Source organism: Ziziphus jujuba, chromosome 8 (genome assembly GCF_031755915.1).
Source record: "Ziziphus jujuba cultivar Dongzao chromosome 8, ASM3175591v1".
Taxonomy (NCBI): domain Eukaryota; kingdom Viridiplantae; phylum Streptophyta; class Magnoliopsida; order Rosales; family Rhamnaceae; genus Ziziphus; species Ziziphus jujuba.
Window position 1 is genome coordinate 21,646,950 of NC_083386.1, and position 15,220 is coordinate 21,662,169.

The 15,220-nt window shown below is 33.2% G+C and overlaps 1 protein-coding gene across 2 annotated transcripts; it reads left to right on the forward strand.

The window, feature by feature from the left end:
- The first annotated feature begins 719 nt into the window (after positions 1–719).
- Positions 720–4,374, forward strand: LOC125420490 (cation/H(+) antiporter 15). Of its 2 annotated transcripts, none has more exons than XM_048467128.2 (3): positions 720–1,150; positions 1,562–2,554; positions 2,982–4,374. In XM_048467128.2, the coding sequence occupies exons 1-3, from the start codon at positions 899–901 to the stop codon at positions 4,212–4,214; spliced, it is 2,478 nt and encodes an 825-aa protein (XP_048323085.2). In that variant the 5' UTR covers positions 720–898; the 3' UTR covers positions 4,215–4,374. The 2 variants fall into 2 exon arrangements, with proteins under 2 accessions (XP_048323085.2, XP_060675431.1); XM_060819448.1 differs by having other exon boundaries at positions 1,029–1,150; positions 1,578–2,554.
- Positions 4,375–15,220: the final 10,846 nt, after the last annotated feature.

Consider the following 15,220-nt stretch of genomic DNA (forward strand, 5'->3'; position numbering starts at 1 on the left):
TGAAACTTGTAAATAATTAAATTAATTTGTGCTTTAAAATTTAGAATAAATTTATTTTTAATAAAATATCATATAAAACAAGTTTTCAGGAAGTATCAAGAGTTAGTGCCCATGTAAATAGAATAATTCCTTTTTTCTAACTCATTGCCCATGTAAATAGTATAATTCCCTTTTCTACTCTTTCATTATTATTTGTTTTGATAAATTTGGTAGGAGAATTTTAGCAGCACATTTCAAAGCATAAACCATCTGGACTGTTCCATGGGAATATACTATTTCATAATCTGATAATACTGTTTCACAATTTAGATTATAATTATGATATTCCCGCACCAATGATTACAAATATTATTATTTTAATTTTCTTATTTTATTTTTCTTTAAGTAGCATTAATCTTTGTAACATATGTATAGCATATGAATATGACCTCGAAACGCCGCACATTGCCATTTGCAATTTGCGCCAATCAAAATTGCACTTTTTTTCGCAACTCATGCTTATCCATTGATTTCAATCCCATATGGTTTTCCATTCGCTCCCATATCCTTTAATTAATTCCTTCATAAAACCTCTCTATCATTTTACATTTTCCAAGCTCTATTTATATTCTTTTTTCTCGTGTAAATATAAATTTTTCCACAACTATCGTCAAGCAGAGGGATTGAAATTAAAATTAAAAAAAAGAAAAAAAAAAGAAAAAAAAAGAAGAAGATTACGGACCCCTTGATCTGTGGACAAAAAACAAATGGTGGTGTGGCATTCATTTAAAGTGGGAGGACTAATAAGAACCATTAATCTAACAAAAAAGAAAAAAGGCAAAAAGTGATGGTTCGATGTGGGATAAACGAACAATTCATTCTCTCTATCTGGTAAAGAAATTGCAGAAGGTGGCAAATTATGGCCACCTTCGGCAATGATAGTTCATCAGCCTACGGTCATCAGCATACCTCCTTGTATAAGGGTCGTCACGAGTTGATTTGCCTCCCAGAACAGGGAGTGAGATCCCGAGGCATATTCAATGGAGATAATCCTTTCGACTATGTTTGTCCTGTAGTCTTTACCCAAATCTTCCTCTATGTTTTGTTTTCCAGACTTATTTACTTGTTTCTTAGGCCACTCGGACAATCCAAATTTGTCTGCAATGTCCTGGTACGTATTAATAATATTTGCTCTTTAGATTTTCCAATTTTCTCACCAATAATTTTCCATTGCAATTTATATATTACATGCAAACACCCTGTTTTTTTCCCCTGTTCTCTCCTTTTTGCATCTTTTTTGGTGTCGATCACATTCTTCAATTTTGGGATATGCGAAGAGCAAATTGTGCTGCACAGGGGAAACCTTGACTTGGTTTGGTAAAATAAAATAAGAATAATGTCAATCGTCTATGTACATGCATGTGTAGCAGGAATTAAATTAAGAACATGGATGTGATGTGCCTCTGCATTGAAATTCTAATGTAATTGAACGTCAAATGGAATTCTGAATGAATTAGAAACTAAAGAGTGACATTATTCATGTGACAAATTTCTTTTGATTAACTGGTTTACTAATTTTCAGGCTGGAATTATCTTAGGACCATCTGTGCTAGGACGAATAGATACATTGAGGGAGAAACTATTCCCACCAAGAGAGAGTGAATTTCTAAGCACAGCTGCATCAATCGGTTCCATATACTCCATATTCCTAATCGCGGTGAAAATGGACATGGACATCATTGTAAGGGCCGCAAGAAATGCATGGAGGATCGGTATAACAGGCTTCGTATTACCTCTCATAGTGAGTTATGCAAGTCTTCGTCCTCTAGCTGATAAATTTCAAGAAGTCATGAAAGGGACTTTCCTTTTCTATGTGGCCTTGTCATTGTCCTTCTCTTATTTTCCTGTCATAGCCGAATCTTTGCAGGAGCTGAACCTCGTAAATTCCGAATTAGGACATCTCGCAATGTCTTCCGCGATGCTCAACGACGTTATCCAATGGTTCTTCATAGCATTGTCGGTCATCCTTCGACAAGAAAATACCGGCCAAGCTGTTGGAGCTCTGGTGTGTTTCTTAGCATTGGTATTTCTTAGCGTACAAGTAATAAGGCCGGCAGTTGTAATGGTTATAAAGAATACACCAGAGGGAAAACCTGTGCGTGAGATTTATATTATTACACTGCTAGTAGGTGTTTTAGTTATGGCATTTTTGTCCGACATCGTATTAGGATCAAGCATGGCTGGTCCTTTGTTTCTGGGGTTAGCCATACCAGATGGACCACCCCTCGGCGCAGCCCTTGTAGAGAAATCTGAATACATAATTTCGGAGTTTTTCATGCCGTTGTTCTTTATGCATGTTGGCTACACTGTGGAGCTTTGTTCCGTTAAGGATTGGAGATCTTTTCACAGATTTCAGTTCACTTTTAACGTGGGATGTCTTGCAAAGCTTTTTGGAACGATGCTCGCTGCGCTATGCTGCAAAATCAAGTTCAGAAATGCTCTCTTGCTTGGCTTGATTATGAATGTCAAGGGAATACTTGAGATTATCGTTTTTCATAAATGGAAATCCATGAAGGTTAGACTGTTATTGGTTCATTTCGTTTTCTTAGGTGTCCTTTAATAACATATATTTTTATTTTATTTTATTTTTTTGGGCTTAATTTAGTGTGTAATTTATTTGATTCAAATATTTGTTAATATTAATTAGTATCAGTTGAAGTTTATCAATTATTTAACTTTATAAAATCATGATGTAGTGCAAATGATCCGTTAGATAAGGTACATAGGTTATATTAATCATTTGTATTGCATCTTAACTTTATAAAGATGGATATGGTTAATATGAATCAGAATTGAAAACTTATTAGACCTTTCAATCAACTATAATAAAAAGAAAATAATAATAATAATAATAATAAACAGAGCATTACCAAAGAACAGCTTAATTTTCTTTACTTTAACCTTCAATATTATCTCTAAATTGATCATCTTGTGTGTTGCAGTACATAGACGAACAAACATATACTCAACTGGTAGTTTCAACAGTGGCTATAACTTTCTTGGTAGCCCCACTCATAAAACTTCTATCCAATCCACAATCAAGGCTCGGTCCGGTTGTCAAGCACAGAGGCCTCAGGACACTCAATTCCATTCCCCGCAACTCCGAATTCCGCGTTCTCTGCTGTGTCCACCACGAAGAAGGTGTGAACAGCATTGTCAAACTCCTCGAAGCCGCGAGCGCATCGATTTCGAGCCCAATCTGTTCATACATTATCCACGCCGTCGAGCTCGTCGGACGTACCTCTCCCCTCCTCTTACCATTCCACAGCCACAGAAGGCAGCAATTCAGGCCCGCAATTTCCACTAAATCCGAAACGATCTTCAGAGCTTTCGAAAATTACACTAGAGTATCAAAAGGTCATGTTTCCGTCCAACCCTACACCATGATCGCTCCGTACAAGACAATGCACGAAACCCTCTGTCGTCTCTCACATGACAAGCTCATACCTCTCATCATCGTCCCTTTCCATCAGAACCAGCAATATCTAATCAGCAGAAGCGTCGCGGCTTCCATACACCAATTCAATGTGAACTTGCAGATGTTCGCACCTTGCACCGTCGGAATTCTCGTCAACAGGAGCTTCACTTTGTCGGCGATCACCGCGAGTTTCTCGTACCGCGTCGCGGTGATCTTCAACGGAGGACCGGACGACCGGGAGGCCTTGGCTTTCGCATCACGAATGTCGGACCACGAGGATGTGTCTGTCACGGTGGTGAGGATCATCAACTTGTGGACGACGAAGAATGGCTACCAGGAAAGCGAAGATCGGAAACGGGAGAGGAAGATGGACGATGCGGCCGTGGAGGAGTTCAAGATGAAGAGCGTGGAGAATGAGTTTGTTGTTTGGAAAGAGGTGGAGGCCGAGGACGATGTGGAGGTGGTGAATGGGATTCGGAGTTTGCAGAGCGGTTTTGACCTCGTTATGGTCGGACGGAGACGGTGGAATAGTGCCGAGACCGTCGGAGACGATGAGATTTCTGATTTTGTCGAGAATCCGGAGCTTGGAGTGATCGGCGACATGCTGGCTTCGGCGGATTTTTGGGGTGGAATGGTGTCGGTGTTGGTGATGCAGAGTTGTGGAGGTGTACGGGCAAAAGGGTCTACTCGGAGTAACTCTATGAAATTGTACTACGTAATGGAAAATAGAAAGGAAGTTGATTCATCTTTTGGTTGAAAAAAAAAAAAAACTAATGTATTTTTGGGAGGGCACTGTGTTTAATTTTGTTTGTATGCAGTTTTCTTTCTTATATTTTTTGCAGATAAAAAATGGATGTGTAAATATCAGGAACTTTTCATGCTATAATATTTTGGGATTTTTACAAATTATTAGAAAATATAGGGAAGAAATTAAATTGTATTGATGATGATAATTGATTTCTTTTTTACAAAAATATTAGTTGCATGACCAATTTAAGTCTATACAATTCCCCGTAAAAAATAAAGAAATAAAGGAGAACTCATAACTGATAAAACCTGCTAAGCTACTTCATTTTATTCAATAAACACATGTAGCCTTTTATAGGCATACAACTGAAAATAACATTAAAATAGGCATAAATCAGCTTGCAAAAACAAGCTCCTTAAAGCCTAGGTAACAAAACCACGTTCTAAGAACCACAATAATCAAACTGTGAAAATTTAGGACAATCTAAACAGAAATGTAAAGCACTATTATTCAACGATCCCTCCCTTAAATTGAAAGCTTTTAGACATCAGTTTAATTGTACAAGTCTTTCACTTCAAGTAAGATCCTTCAAAGTGCAAATACCCAACAACCTCCATAGATTTTGGAAGGGAAGAAGTCTGAGAGGTTTAGTAAATATATCAGCCAGCTACTCTTTGACTTCTGCAATACTTCAGTTCAATTGTCCATCATTGTAGATATCTTATCATTATGCTTGCTTCTTCGTTGTAGCACCAGATTTTTAGAGAGTTTGATGGCTGAGCTGCTGTCATAAAAAATTATAATAGCTTCCATCCGCTTGAAATGAAGCTTTTCTAGAATATTCCTCAGCCAGATAGCTTCACAAGCACAAGCTGTTGCACCAACCAATTCTGCTTCAGCACTTGTTAAAGTAACAATTGGTTGCTTCTTAAATGATCGCGAAACAACCCATGTGCCAAGCATAAAAACATAATCCTTTGTGCTCCTTCTATCATCTTGATCTTCTGCATAATCACTGTTATTAAATCCAATTAAATCTGACTTTTTACCGTTCTTGTAGAATAGCCAAAAATCTTTTGTCCCTTGCACATAACGAAAGATTCTCTTGGCAGCTAAAAGATGCAGCATTGTTGGTTTCTCCATATATCTGCAAATTAAACTCACAGAGTGCATTATGTCTGGTCTTATTGCAGTTAAATACATCAAAATACCCACTATTTGCTTAAAGAATGTACTGTCCACCTTAGTTCTTCCATGATTCTTGTTTAGCTTCAAGCCAAACTCAGTTGGGGTACTTATAGGATTACAATCCTTCATTTGAAACCTGTTTAAAATTTCTCATATATACTTCTTTTGAGAAATAAAAATTCCACTGGCAAACTGCACTTTTATCCTAAGAAAATAATGCATCATACCAAGATCAGACATTTCAAATTCAATCATCATAAACTTCTTAAATTTTTCAAACATGGCACCATCATTTCCTGTAAATATAAGATCATCTACATATAAGCAGACGATGAACATTTTCCTTCTATCTTCAATCTTAACAAAAAAATGTATGTTCATATGGACATTTTTGGAAACCTTCTTTCAAAAGATGAGCCTCAGTATGACCAAGGAAGAAAAAATCGTCGAGAACTTCGAAATTTTGCCGACAATATCGAATTTCGGCTATCGGTGACACCGACAGAGCGGGCAAGAAATATCTGTCTGCGGTGCTGGAGAAATGTCGTCGTTGTCGCAAAATATCATCGATATCGTCTGAAATCGGTAGAAATCCCATATTTTCAATGGATAATTATGAAACCCGGTGGAGATGTCGGTTGTTGGTGGATAATTTTTTTATGGGTTCTGCACTTCTGCTGTCTGAAAGTTTTAATTGTAATTATATTCTTTTAATTTTGTGTGTTGCGTGTGATATTTGGTGGGCATGGGAGTTTAGGAAGTCGGCTTCAACTATAACCACCACCACAGCACCAACAATCACCACCATGACACCACAACCGCAGCACCACCACCACCACCACCACTCCCAAACTCATGATTGCTTTGAGTCTTTGATCCAAAACTCCTGATTGGGTGACAACTGTGCTTCATCAATGTTTCAATTAACCTGTGACTTGGTTTTCGTGTACCCCTTCTTTCAGCCCCACTTGATTTCTTTCTGCTGTGGTTAGGTATGGTGTTATTAGCGTAGCGATCTTCCCAATCTAATAAAAGAACAAAAAGTTCAAAAAAAATAACTAGTATTCAAATTTATCAATAAACTAATAGTAAATCGTTAAAAAAAAAAAAAAAAAACTTTAAGAAATAAAAAGCACAATTAAACATATATATATATTTTGGACCCGTATATCTAACAGCCCAATAAATTGGGTCATATGGGCTCGAGATTGAATTGACCCATTAGACTTTCTATTTCGGGTTTTATTGTGTGGAAACTTCAATAAGTTGGACTAAACATCCTTGTTATTGGTCTGTTGGAAAAGGTGGCAACTTTGGTGTTTTAAGTTGCATATTTTTAAAAAATAAAAAAAAAAATTGCATAATTATAATACCATCATAAAGGGGAAAAAAAGTTGCATATTTTAATACAAAAGTGAAATTAATATTTCGAAAAGAATACTAAACCAGTTTTTATTAGTTTCAGACTTTACGAAAATGGGTTATTATTTTTAATATGGTTAGAAATATTGCATTGCAATTATAAACGCAAGTTAGTTGAGGCCTAACTTAAATACAAGTTGGTATTGATGATTTATTATAAATTATATTTGAAAATTTTATATATTTTAATATTATTTATTAAATTTTTTATATTTTAATGCTAACAAATACTGTATCTCATATATAAAAATTTATATTTTAAATTAAATATTTACAGTTTCAGTAATTTTATCAATATTTCCGTCGATATTAATATTTTTATTGATATTTTTATAAAATCATATCCTCAATATTTTTGTCGATATTATTATTTTCACCCATGTGTATGACTATATCTAGCTTGTGAGGCTTGTTTTAGTTCGTAAAAAGCCTTTTTTAATGTATACAATTTATGTTCATCTCCAATCTTAATATAACTAGGAGGTTAATCAACAAATACTGGTTCTTCAAAGTTTCATGCAAAAATGCACTTTCTATGTAGTTTCCAGTGGGATAAAAAATGTTGATGAAGAAAAAGAGTATGGTTAATGTTTTTTCTCTCTCCCTAATTTTAGCACTTTCTATGCATGTGAATGTTAAGTTGCCACATTAAAATCTTGTCAGAGAAAATCCTACAGACAAAACCATGACAAGGAAAAAGGGTACAATTAATATAATACTTCTGGTATGTTTAAATGATAAATTGCCTTATTAAAAACCTTATAAGAAAAATCTAGTAGGAAAAAATCATGACGAATGAAAAAAAGTACAATTTATGCATATATTATACTGATGTAGCATTGATGATTCTTATTCATAATAAACTGCTCATCATACTGCCTCATTTAAACTTTACAGGAAAATCTAATAGAACAAAACCTTCGTAAAGGCCAAAAACTACAGTATGCATATCATTGATCTACATACTCCCTTTAATGTTGACATAAATATAAGTACTATATATAGTCTTTAAGTTGACACATTTCAAATAAATATTTAACGCTATTTCAACATAAGCAATGCGATTATCATTATATTCATGCAGTACTATCATAAACTTGTATACCAAAAAGTCCTTCATGTGAGTTTTCCTTCTAAGAAACTCTATCTTTTTCTACAAAAACTTTAACACATTTCATGTATCATAATCTCATTTATAGTTGTAATACCAAATTATCATCCAGTGACTTTCATTCAAGTGTGTTTGAATATTTACAACTAATAAAATTAATAACTAACAAATTATACAATTTAATAACTTTCAAAAATTTTAGATCTTTATTCTAGTTTCGGATTTTTCCTTGGTGCAAAAACTGCCTCATTAAACTCTTCAGAAGTTTTAATATGCTACAGTGAAAGCAATAACAATAAATACATATAATCGAATTATTTTGTTAATATATCACATTATATTTAGAGTACTCATTAAGATAATTATAACTTATTTATCTAATTCATATAGTGCTTTATTTAAATTGCTTCAAACAATTGCACAATCCAACAGGGATTATCAAAATCTCAAAATTCAATATACAATATTTAATAATATCATATGCATATAAATGCAATTCAAATATTTTTAAAATTATTAAACTCATAAAATATTGAAATATAATTGCATTTACAATATGTTAGTATATTTCTTCATTGCAAATCTCTTTGGGGAACTTTGTATCATAAGTTAGGCTTTATATATAATAAACATATCCAATCATCAATATACATGTTATGATATAATATTTGAGGTTTTCAACAAATAAAAACAATTAATTTATATTTAGTTTTCATCAATTTCTAAATTGGCCAACAATTTGCAGATAAAATCTACAATGTTATATAGTTTTGAGATCATAATTATTTTTAATGATTTTATAAAATTGTTTTGAATAAACTGTCGACAATTATTCTCATGATCTCAAAATATTAAACTATTATCTTTAGGAGAACCTCTTTTAGAATATTTCTCTACATACGCCACTTTTGATGCTTTTTAAAATATTTCATGGATTATTAGATGTATATCTCTCTTTCCGTTTGCAAAATCAACTTCCTATTCAAGGAATTTAAATTTTAAATTTGTTAATTATTAATGCTCCAAGCATTCTATATAAATAATTAACTATTTTATTTAACAAATTGTCACTTTTGAGGCTTTTTAAAATATTCCATGGATTATTAAATGTGCATCTCTATTTCCATTTGCAAAATCAACATCCTATTCAAGGAATTTAAACTTTAAATTTTATAATTATTCATGGTCCAAGCATTCTATATAAATAATCAACTATTTTATTTAACAAATTGTCCAACTGCCAAGTAACAAATAAGTATGTTTCAGACATAATTTTGCTATAAACAGTATATTCAAATACATGATTTTTGCATGAATAATAGATCATATATTGATCAATTTTCATTTATGGTAATATACCACATGCAGATTTTTAGGATCTAGTGATATAAATTATTTGATACCACATTATATATATTTGCGCTTTTAGAATTTTAATTGCCTAAATAAAAAGTAGGCCAAAATGCTGCTTAAATAAAAAGTTGGCAAAAATGTACTTTAATACCTTCTATTTTCACTTATTTCACTGAAGGGGCCATTAAATTTTTTTTGACATTTAATACCCTCTATTTTACAATCTAACACTTTAGTCAAATTCTGTTAATATTTAGCATAATGTCAGGACCTATTTAAGATTTTTTATCGGAACCCTAGACAAGTCCTGATCCCAGGGAAATCCTATCGGACCCTCCAATGGAAAATCCGACAGAACCTCCCCTAAGGGTTGGGCTTACTACAATTTTTCTGCACTAAAAATACACTTCTATATACACCCCTTATTCCTCTCACCTTACTACAATATATTTCCACAGATTTGCAGCACTCCAAGTAAATGACAGGGAATCAATATATGATTCAATAAATATGTGTCCAATCAGTATACAGAGTATTATATAAATAATTATAAAATTAATACAATGACAGATGAAGCAATACAAGATGGAGAGGAAAAAGGGAAAAATGCTTCTTGAACTTTCGGCAATGAACTGAGACGTCAGGCTTGCCTTAGACGATCAACGTCTCCTAACCTGGGCTTAGGGAAATGGAATTTAAAAACATGAGATGCTAATCATCTCAATGAATGACCCTATCTATATACACAATTATGGTAATCATAACAATCATAGTATACTTGATTAGTTAAGAATAATCAATGAATAAATAAATGATAATTAATTGAAAATAATATTTTCCCCCAAAACTCTCACCATTTATTCCGTTGAAAAAGTTCTCTTTTTTAAAACATTTTACAAAACCCGCTATTTGTATGCCCCGAAAACCAAGGAAAACAATTAGTCAATAATTTTCCAATAAAACACGAAAATTCAAGGATCCAAAATTTATAATGAAACAAATAGAAATAAAAATAACTTGTAACAATTACTAAATAATTAATGCATGTCATGATAATTAATACCGAAATATTAATAAAACTCACATTAAAACAATTCATAGAATAATTAAGTAATTAAAATAAATCAATTTATTGAACAATTAAGCAGAGGAAAAATTAAATCAAATTAAAACCTCTATTTAAAATAAATGGTAAGAACATAATAAGATCTCTTTAAAATCATCAAATCAATATAAATAGTAACATCAAGATAAAATACATTGTTAAAACATTAATATAAATAGGTAATTAAAAACATAATAAAATTCCATAAAATTTGTATTAAAATCTCCAATTGAAATAAATAATAAAAATAATATTAAATACATTCTAATTTAAATATAATTTCAAAATATTTATTTTGAAAATCATGTTTCGAAAACCACTTGATACACCCACTATATACCAGTGGCGCCAACAGTCCCCAACATCCCGAGCACAGCCAGACAGGAGGTTAAAGAGAGAAACCGACATACGGTCGCGTGGCTTCCTACCGCGCCGCTGCTAATAGGCGTCCCGGCCATGGAGAGGTGGCCTACACTCATCCGATGGCAACCACAGGACAACCCCATAATCACCTGTGCGTTACTCACACCTACCTGAGCACTCATTACATCCATTTGTGTGCTAATCATATCCATGTATAAAGAATACCAGTACGTGTATGGTGTATCTAAAAATCATAAAATCAATATATTTATTTTCAAATGTCAAAATCTCATAAATACCATCTTGTTTATTCCATCCAATTAAACCCGTAAGTCTTCTACAATTCCTTTATAAATCATCGTCATAAATCCATCGCACAATTTCCATCAATTTCAAATCCATCAACTTTCAAATGTATCAATTTTCCAATCCACAATATTCAAATGCGTAAGCATAATTTTTAAAATAATATCCTTAAATTCTTAAAATTCAAGATTGGCATAATTTCATTAAAATCGCATAAAATTTCCAAAATTCATAAATCCATATAAATGCATTTTTATTAATCAAATTAAACTCACAAATAAATTCCACAATAAATCAATTAATATTAAAATCACAATTCTTTTAAATATCAAATTTCCATAAAATCTAAATTTCCATAATTTGTCAAAAATCATATATGATTAATTACATTTCAATTTATTCAAATTGTGCCATCAAAATTTCAAATATAATTTTGCTAAATATTTAACACATAAATATTATATCCAAACATTTAATTATCACAAAATAAATATAATTTAACACCCGAAATAATTTTGAAGGTGGATCACTCACCTCGAGCATGCAATTAACCCAAGATCCTCCATGGGATCAATTCTACGACGCATATGCTTCTAGAACAACAATATTACACAACTCAAATAAATTAATATTTTATTCGGATAAATAATATCCGATACCCAGGGGAACTAACGCAAATGGTATCTAAAATTCACAAATAAGATGTCTATGGAAAGCTAAGGAGACGAGGATCACATTACCAGCCTCCATTGACTCCAATTCCGCCGGTGGTGGTCAGAATTTTCCCGGGAAGTACCGGCCGAACTTTACCTCCTCATAACTCGCTAATCACTTCGCATTTAAACAATTGGAGACCATATTTGAACTCAGAAGACCCAAAATAGGGGAAAAGGGGTGAAAAATTGGACTGAGCTGGCCGAAAACGACGAAAATCGCCGAAAAACTCAAATCCACCGCCGCTGACTTCATTGACCCGATCTAGGCCCGTCCGGCAGCGTTTGGCTGGGAAAATTGGAGGTTGGCGTTGCCGGAGAATAGGCTTCCTGGCCGGAGCGTATTGCCATCCAGCCACTGAAATCCGACCAAAACGATCGGTCAAAGAGAGAGGGGGAGAGAGTCAAAGGAGAGAGAGAGAGAGAGAGAGAGAGAGAGAGAGAGAGAGAGAGAGAGAGAGAGAGAGAAATCACTGTGTGTGTTTTGCTGGTGCTTGACAGGCTCGGGGAAGAAGGAGAAGGAAAAAAAAGGAAAAGAAAAGAAAAGAAAAGTATTTTCCCACGTGGGGAAAAGGAAGAAAAGAAAAAAGACAAAAACAAAAAAAATAAATAAATAAATATTAAAATTATAAAATAATAATATATAAAATAAAGACAAAATAATATAATATAGTATTTTGTTATTGCTGATATGTGTCACTTCTAAAATATTACGCATAGTGTATCCCACTTGGTGACATGTGGCATAACTATTCATATTTTTAAAAATAATATTAAAATAATACTGTATTTGAAAAATTTTGCAGGTTCATAACTTTTCAACAAAATGTCCAAATCAGGTGTACCGCTAGTCTACGGACTCGTATTGACGAATACTTCACAACCATGCATGAGTCAAAACTCAACTTTGTATGAACAAAAAGTCAACTCCGGCACCCCTTGGACAGTTTGGACCTCAAATTATTTTTCTCATAACTTTCAAAGCATAGCTCCGTTTTCGACGTGCTACTAGTCTATGAACTCGTGCCAACATGTACTTCGTAACGGGATCTCGGTCAATGTGAAATTCCATCAGGAGCAAAAAGTCAACATTTGATCCCTTATAGGTCAACGATGGTCAAACTCGGTCAACCTTGGTCAAATTTTAGAAATTTTCGATGTACTTGGGGACGGGGTGTTACAATAATCTATGAAAATGGGTTAGGTGCAACTCATGTGACCCCAAAAAATTCATTTTTCATTTTTCTTTTCAATTTTTATGGAATTAATTTAGAAGAAAATAAATGACTTGTCTTCCTCCTCCATCATAGTTGAGGTCAATCTGATTTTCAACTTCACGGGTTGCGGACTTGGTTGCATGAACCGTTGGTTTCTCATCTGTTTAATGGCCATCTCCAATGAGTCCAACGTTGTTTTCTTCATCTCATTGATGGTTTTGTATCATCCATTTGTGTTATCTCGTCGAAGAAGTAATATCCAAATGCAAAAAGCATCAGCCATTGGGTTTTCAAGGTTTCATATGAAATTTTATGGTCTCAAATCAAATTGAATGCTCAAACTCATTCCATTCCACCCAAAAATATTCTAACAATGCTCATGTATCAATTTCATCCAAAAAAAGTTTCTAAAACCTTTGTACAGATCGGTTCCTTTTGTACCTTCTATAATTTTGTATTGTTTGAAGGAAGCAATGGTGGAGGCAAAGGAAGCAGCGAATTCTATGTTAAAAAGTAAAATAATAATAATAATAATTTGTAATTGGAAAAGTCAACAATTGGCTAATTGGCTAAGGATGTGGTGGTGTTTCCTTAAACTTGAAGGATTGTTGACACCTATATTACAATTAATGAAATGATGTCTAAGTGGTTTACTTAAAAGCATATAAAGTTGACATGTGTAAAAGTTTATGTAAAACATGGGCTTATGCTTGTTATTTCATTTGAGTAAGCATGGCAGTTGTAATCATTTTTCACCGCCTCTTTAAGCCTTATATATAGGCTTGTATCCAACTTGTTTTGCATTATTAGAAAAAGCAAAAATTAACGTGCATTGGTTTTTTTTTTTGGGGCTTTTCTCTTCCTTTCATAGTCTCAGCCCACTCCTTTTTCTTTTACCAAACAATCATTTTTTAACCTCCTTTATTATTTTCAAGCCTCCATTTTTAAATACCTTTTTCATATATTATCCAACAAATTTGGTATCAGAGCCTAGTTCTTGCTCCTCTATAAAGTATCTATGACAGCCAATAACCAATCAACTTTTAATTATGCCCAAAATCTAATTCCTATCTTTACCCATGAGAGTTATGATTTTTGGTGCATCCAAATGAAAACTCTTTTTATCTCACAAGATTTGTGGGATATAATTGAAGAAGGCTATGATGAGCCTGCGAATCCAAAGCAACTACAGTCGTGCACGGAAGCAGTAAAGAACAAGTACAAACAAAACATCCAAAGAGATACACGAGCATTGATTTTCATTCAACAAGGGGTAAGTAAAAGTATCTGCCCTAAAAAATGCAACAAAATATAAAGCTGCATGGAAAATTCTGAAACAACAATTTGGAGGCCATGAAGGGGTAACATCCATTAAACTTCAAACTCTTTGGAAAGAATTTGATAATTTAGCAATGAAGGATAACAAAACTATTCAAGAATTCTCTTCTAGAGCATTTGCAATTATTAATCAAATTAGAAGTTATGGAGATACTATTACTAATCAAAACATTATAGAAAAATATTAAGATGTCTGCCAGCAAAATTTAAGCATATTGTTGCATCTATAAAAAAGTCCAAAGATTTAAAAACTTACTCTTTGGATCAACTATTTGGCTCTCTCGAAGCACATGAAAAAATAATAAACAGGTTTTCTAACCAACTTGTAGAGCAAGCATTCAAATCTAATTGTAATATCACAAAAAAGAATTTTGCAACCTCAACAAACAGCTAAACAAGAAGAGAAGGTTCCTTTAAAAGAGGACGTGGAAGTCAAGGCCAAGGCAAAGGAGGAAGAAACAATTATGAGCAAAAATCTTCCCGCTTAATTCTAAACCTTATTGCATTATTTGCAAAAAACTTGGGCATGAGTCAAAAGATTGTCGTTTTAAATGCACAAAATGCAAAATTTCTAATCATTCACAAAGAGATTATTGGTATAAAGACATGCGAAAAAAGAATAAAGTTAATTACTCTGAAAAGGTTAAAGAAAGTCAAGTATTTTATCCATGCATGTCCGTTAAATAAGAATCAAAATATACATGGTATTTGGATAGTGGATGCAATAGTTATATGAAGATGGATAAAAAAATTTTCTCTGAAGTAAAGCTTGGAGATGGAAAGTCGCATGAAGTTAAAGGAAAATGAGTAATTGCAGTAAACTCCAGAGAAGGTAACTCTAAACTCATCCATGATGTGCTATATATTCCTGGTTTAACATCAAATCTCTCAAGTGTTGG

Bases quoted from the DNA above. Each gene is read 5' to 3' on its own strand.
- LOC125420490 (XM_048467128.2), top strand. From the start codon at position 899: ATGGCCACCTTCGGCAATGATAGTTCATCAGCCTACGGTCATCAGCAT. The intron at 1,151-1,561 runs GTACGTATTAAT...ACTAATTTTCAG, and splicing joins AATTTGTCTGCAATGTCCTG to GCTGGAATTATCTTAGGACC. The intron at 2,555-2,981 runs GTTAGACTGTTA...TGTGTGTTGCAG, and splicing joins ATAAATGGAAATCCATGAAG to TACATAGACGAACAAACATA.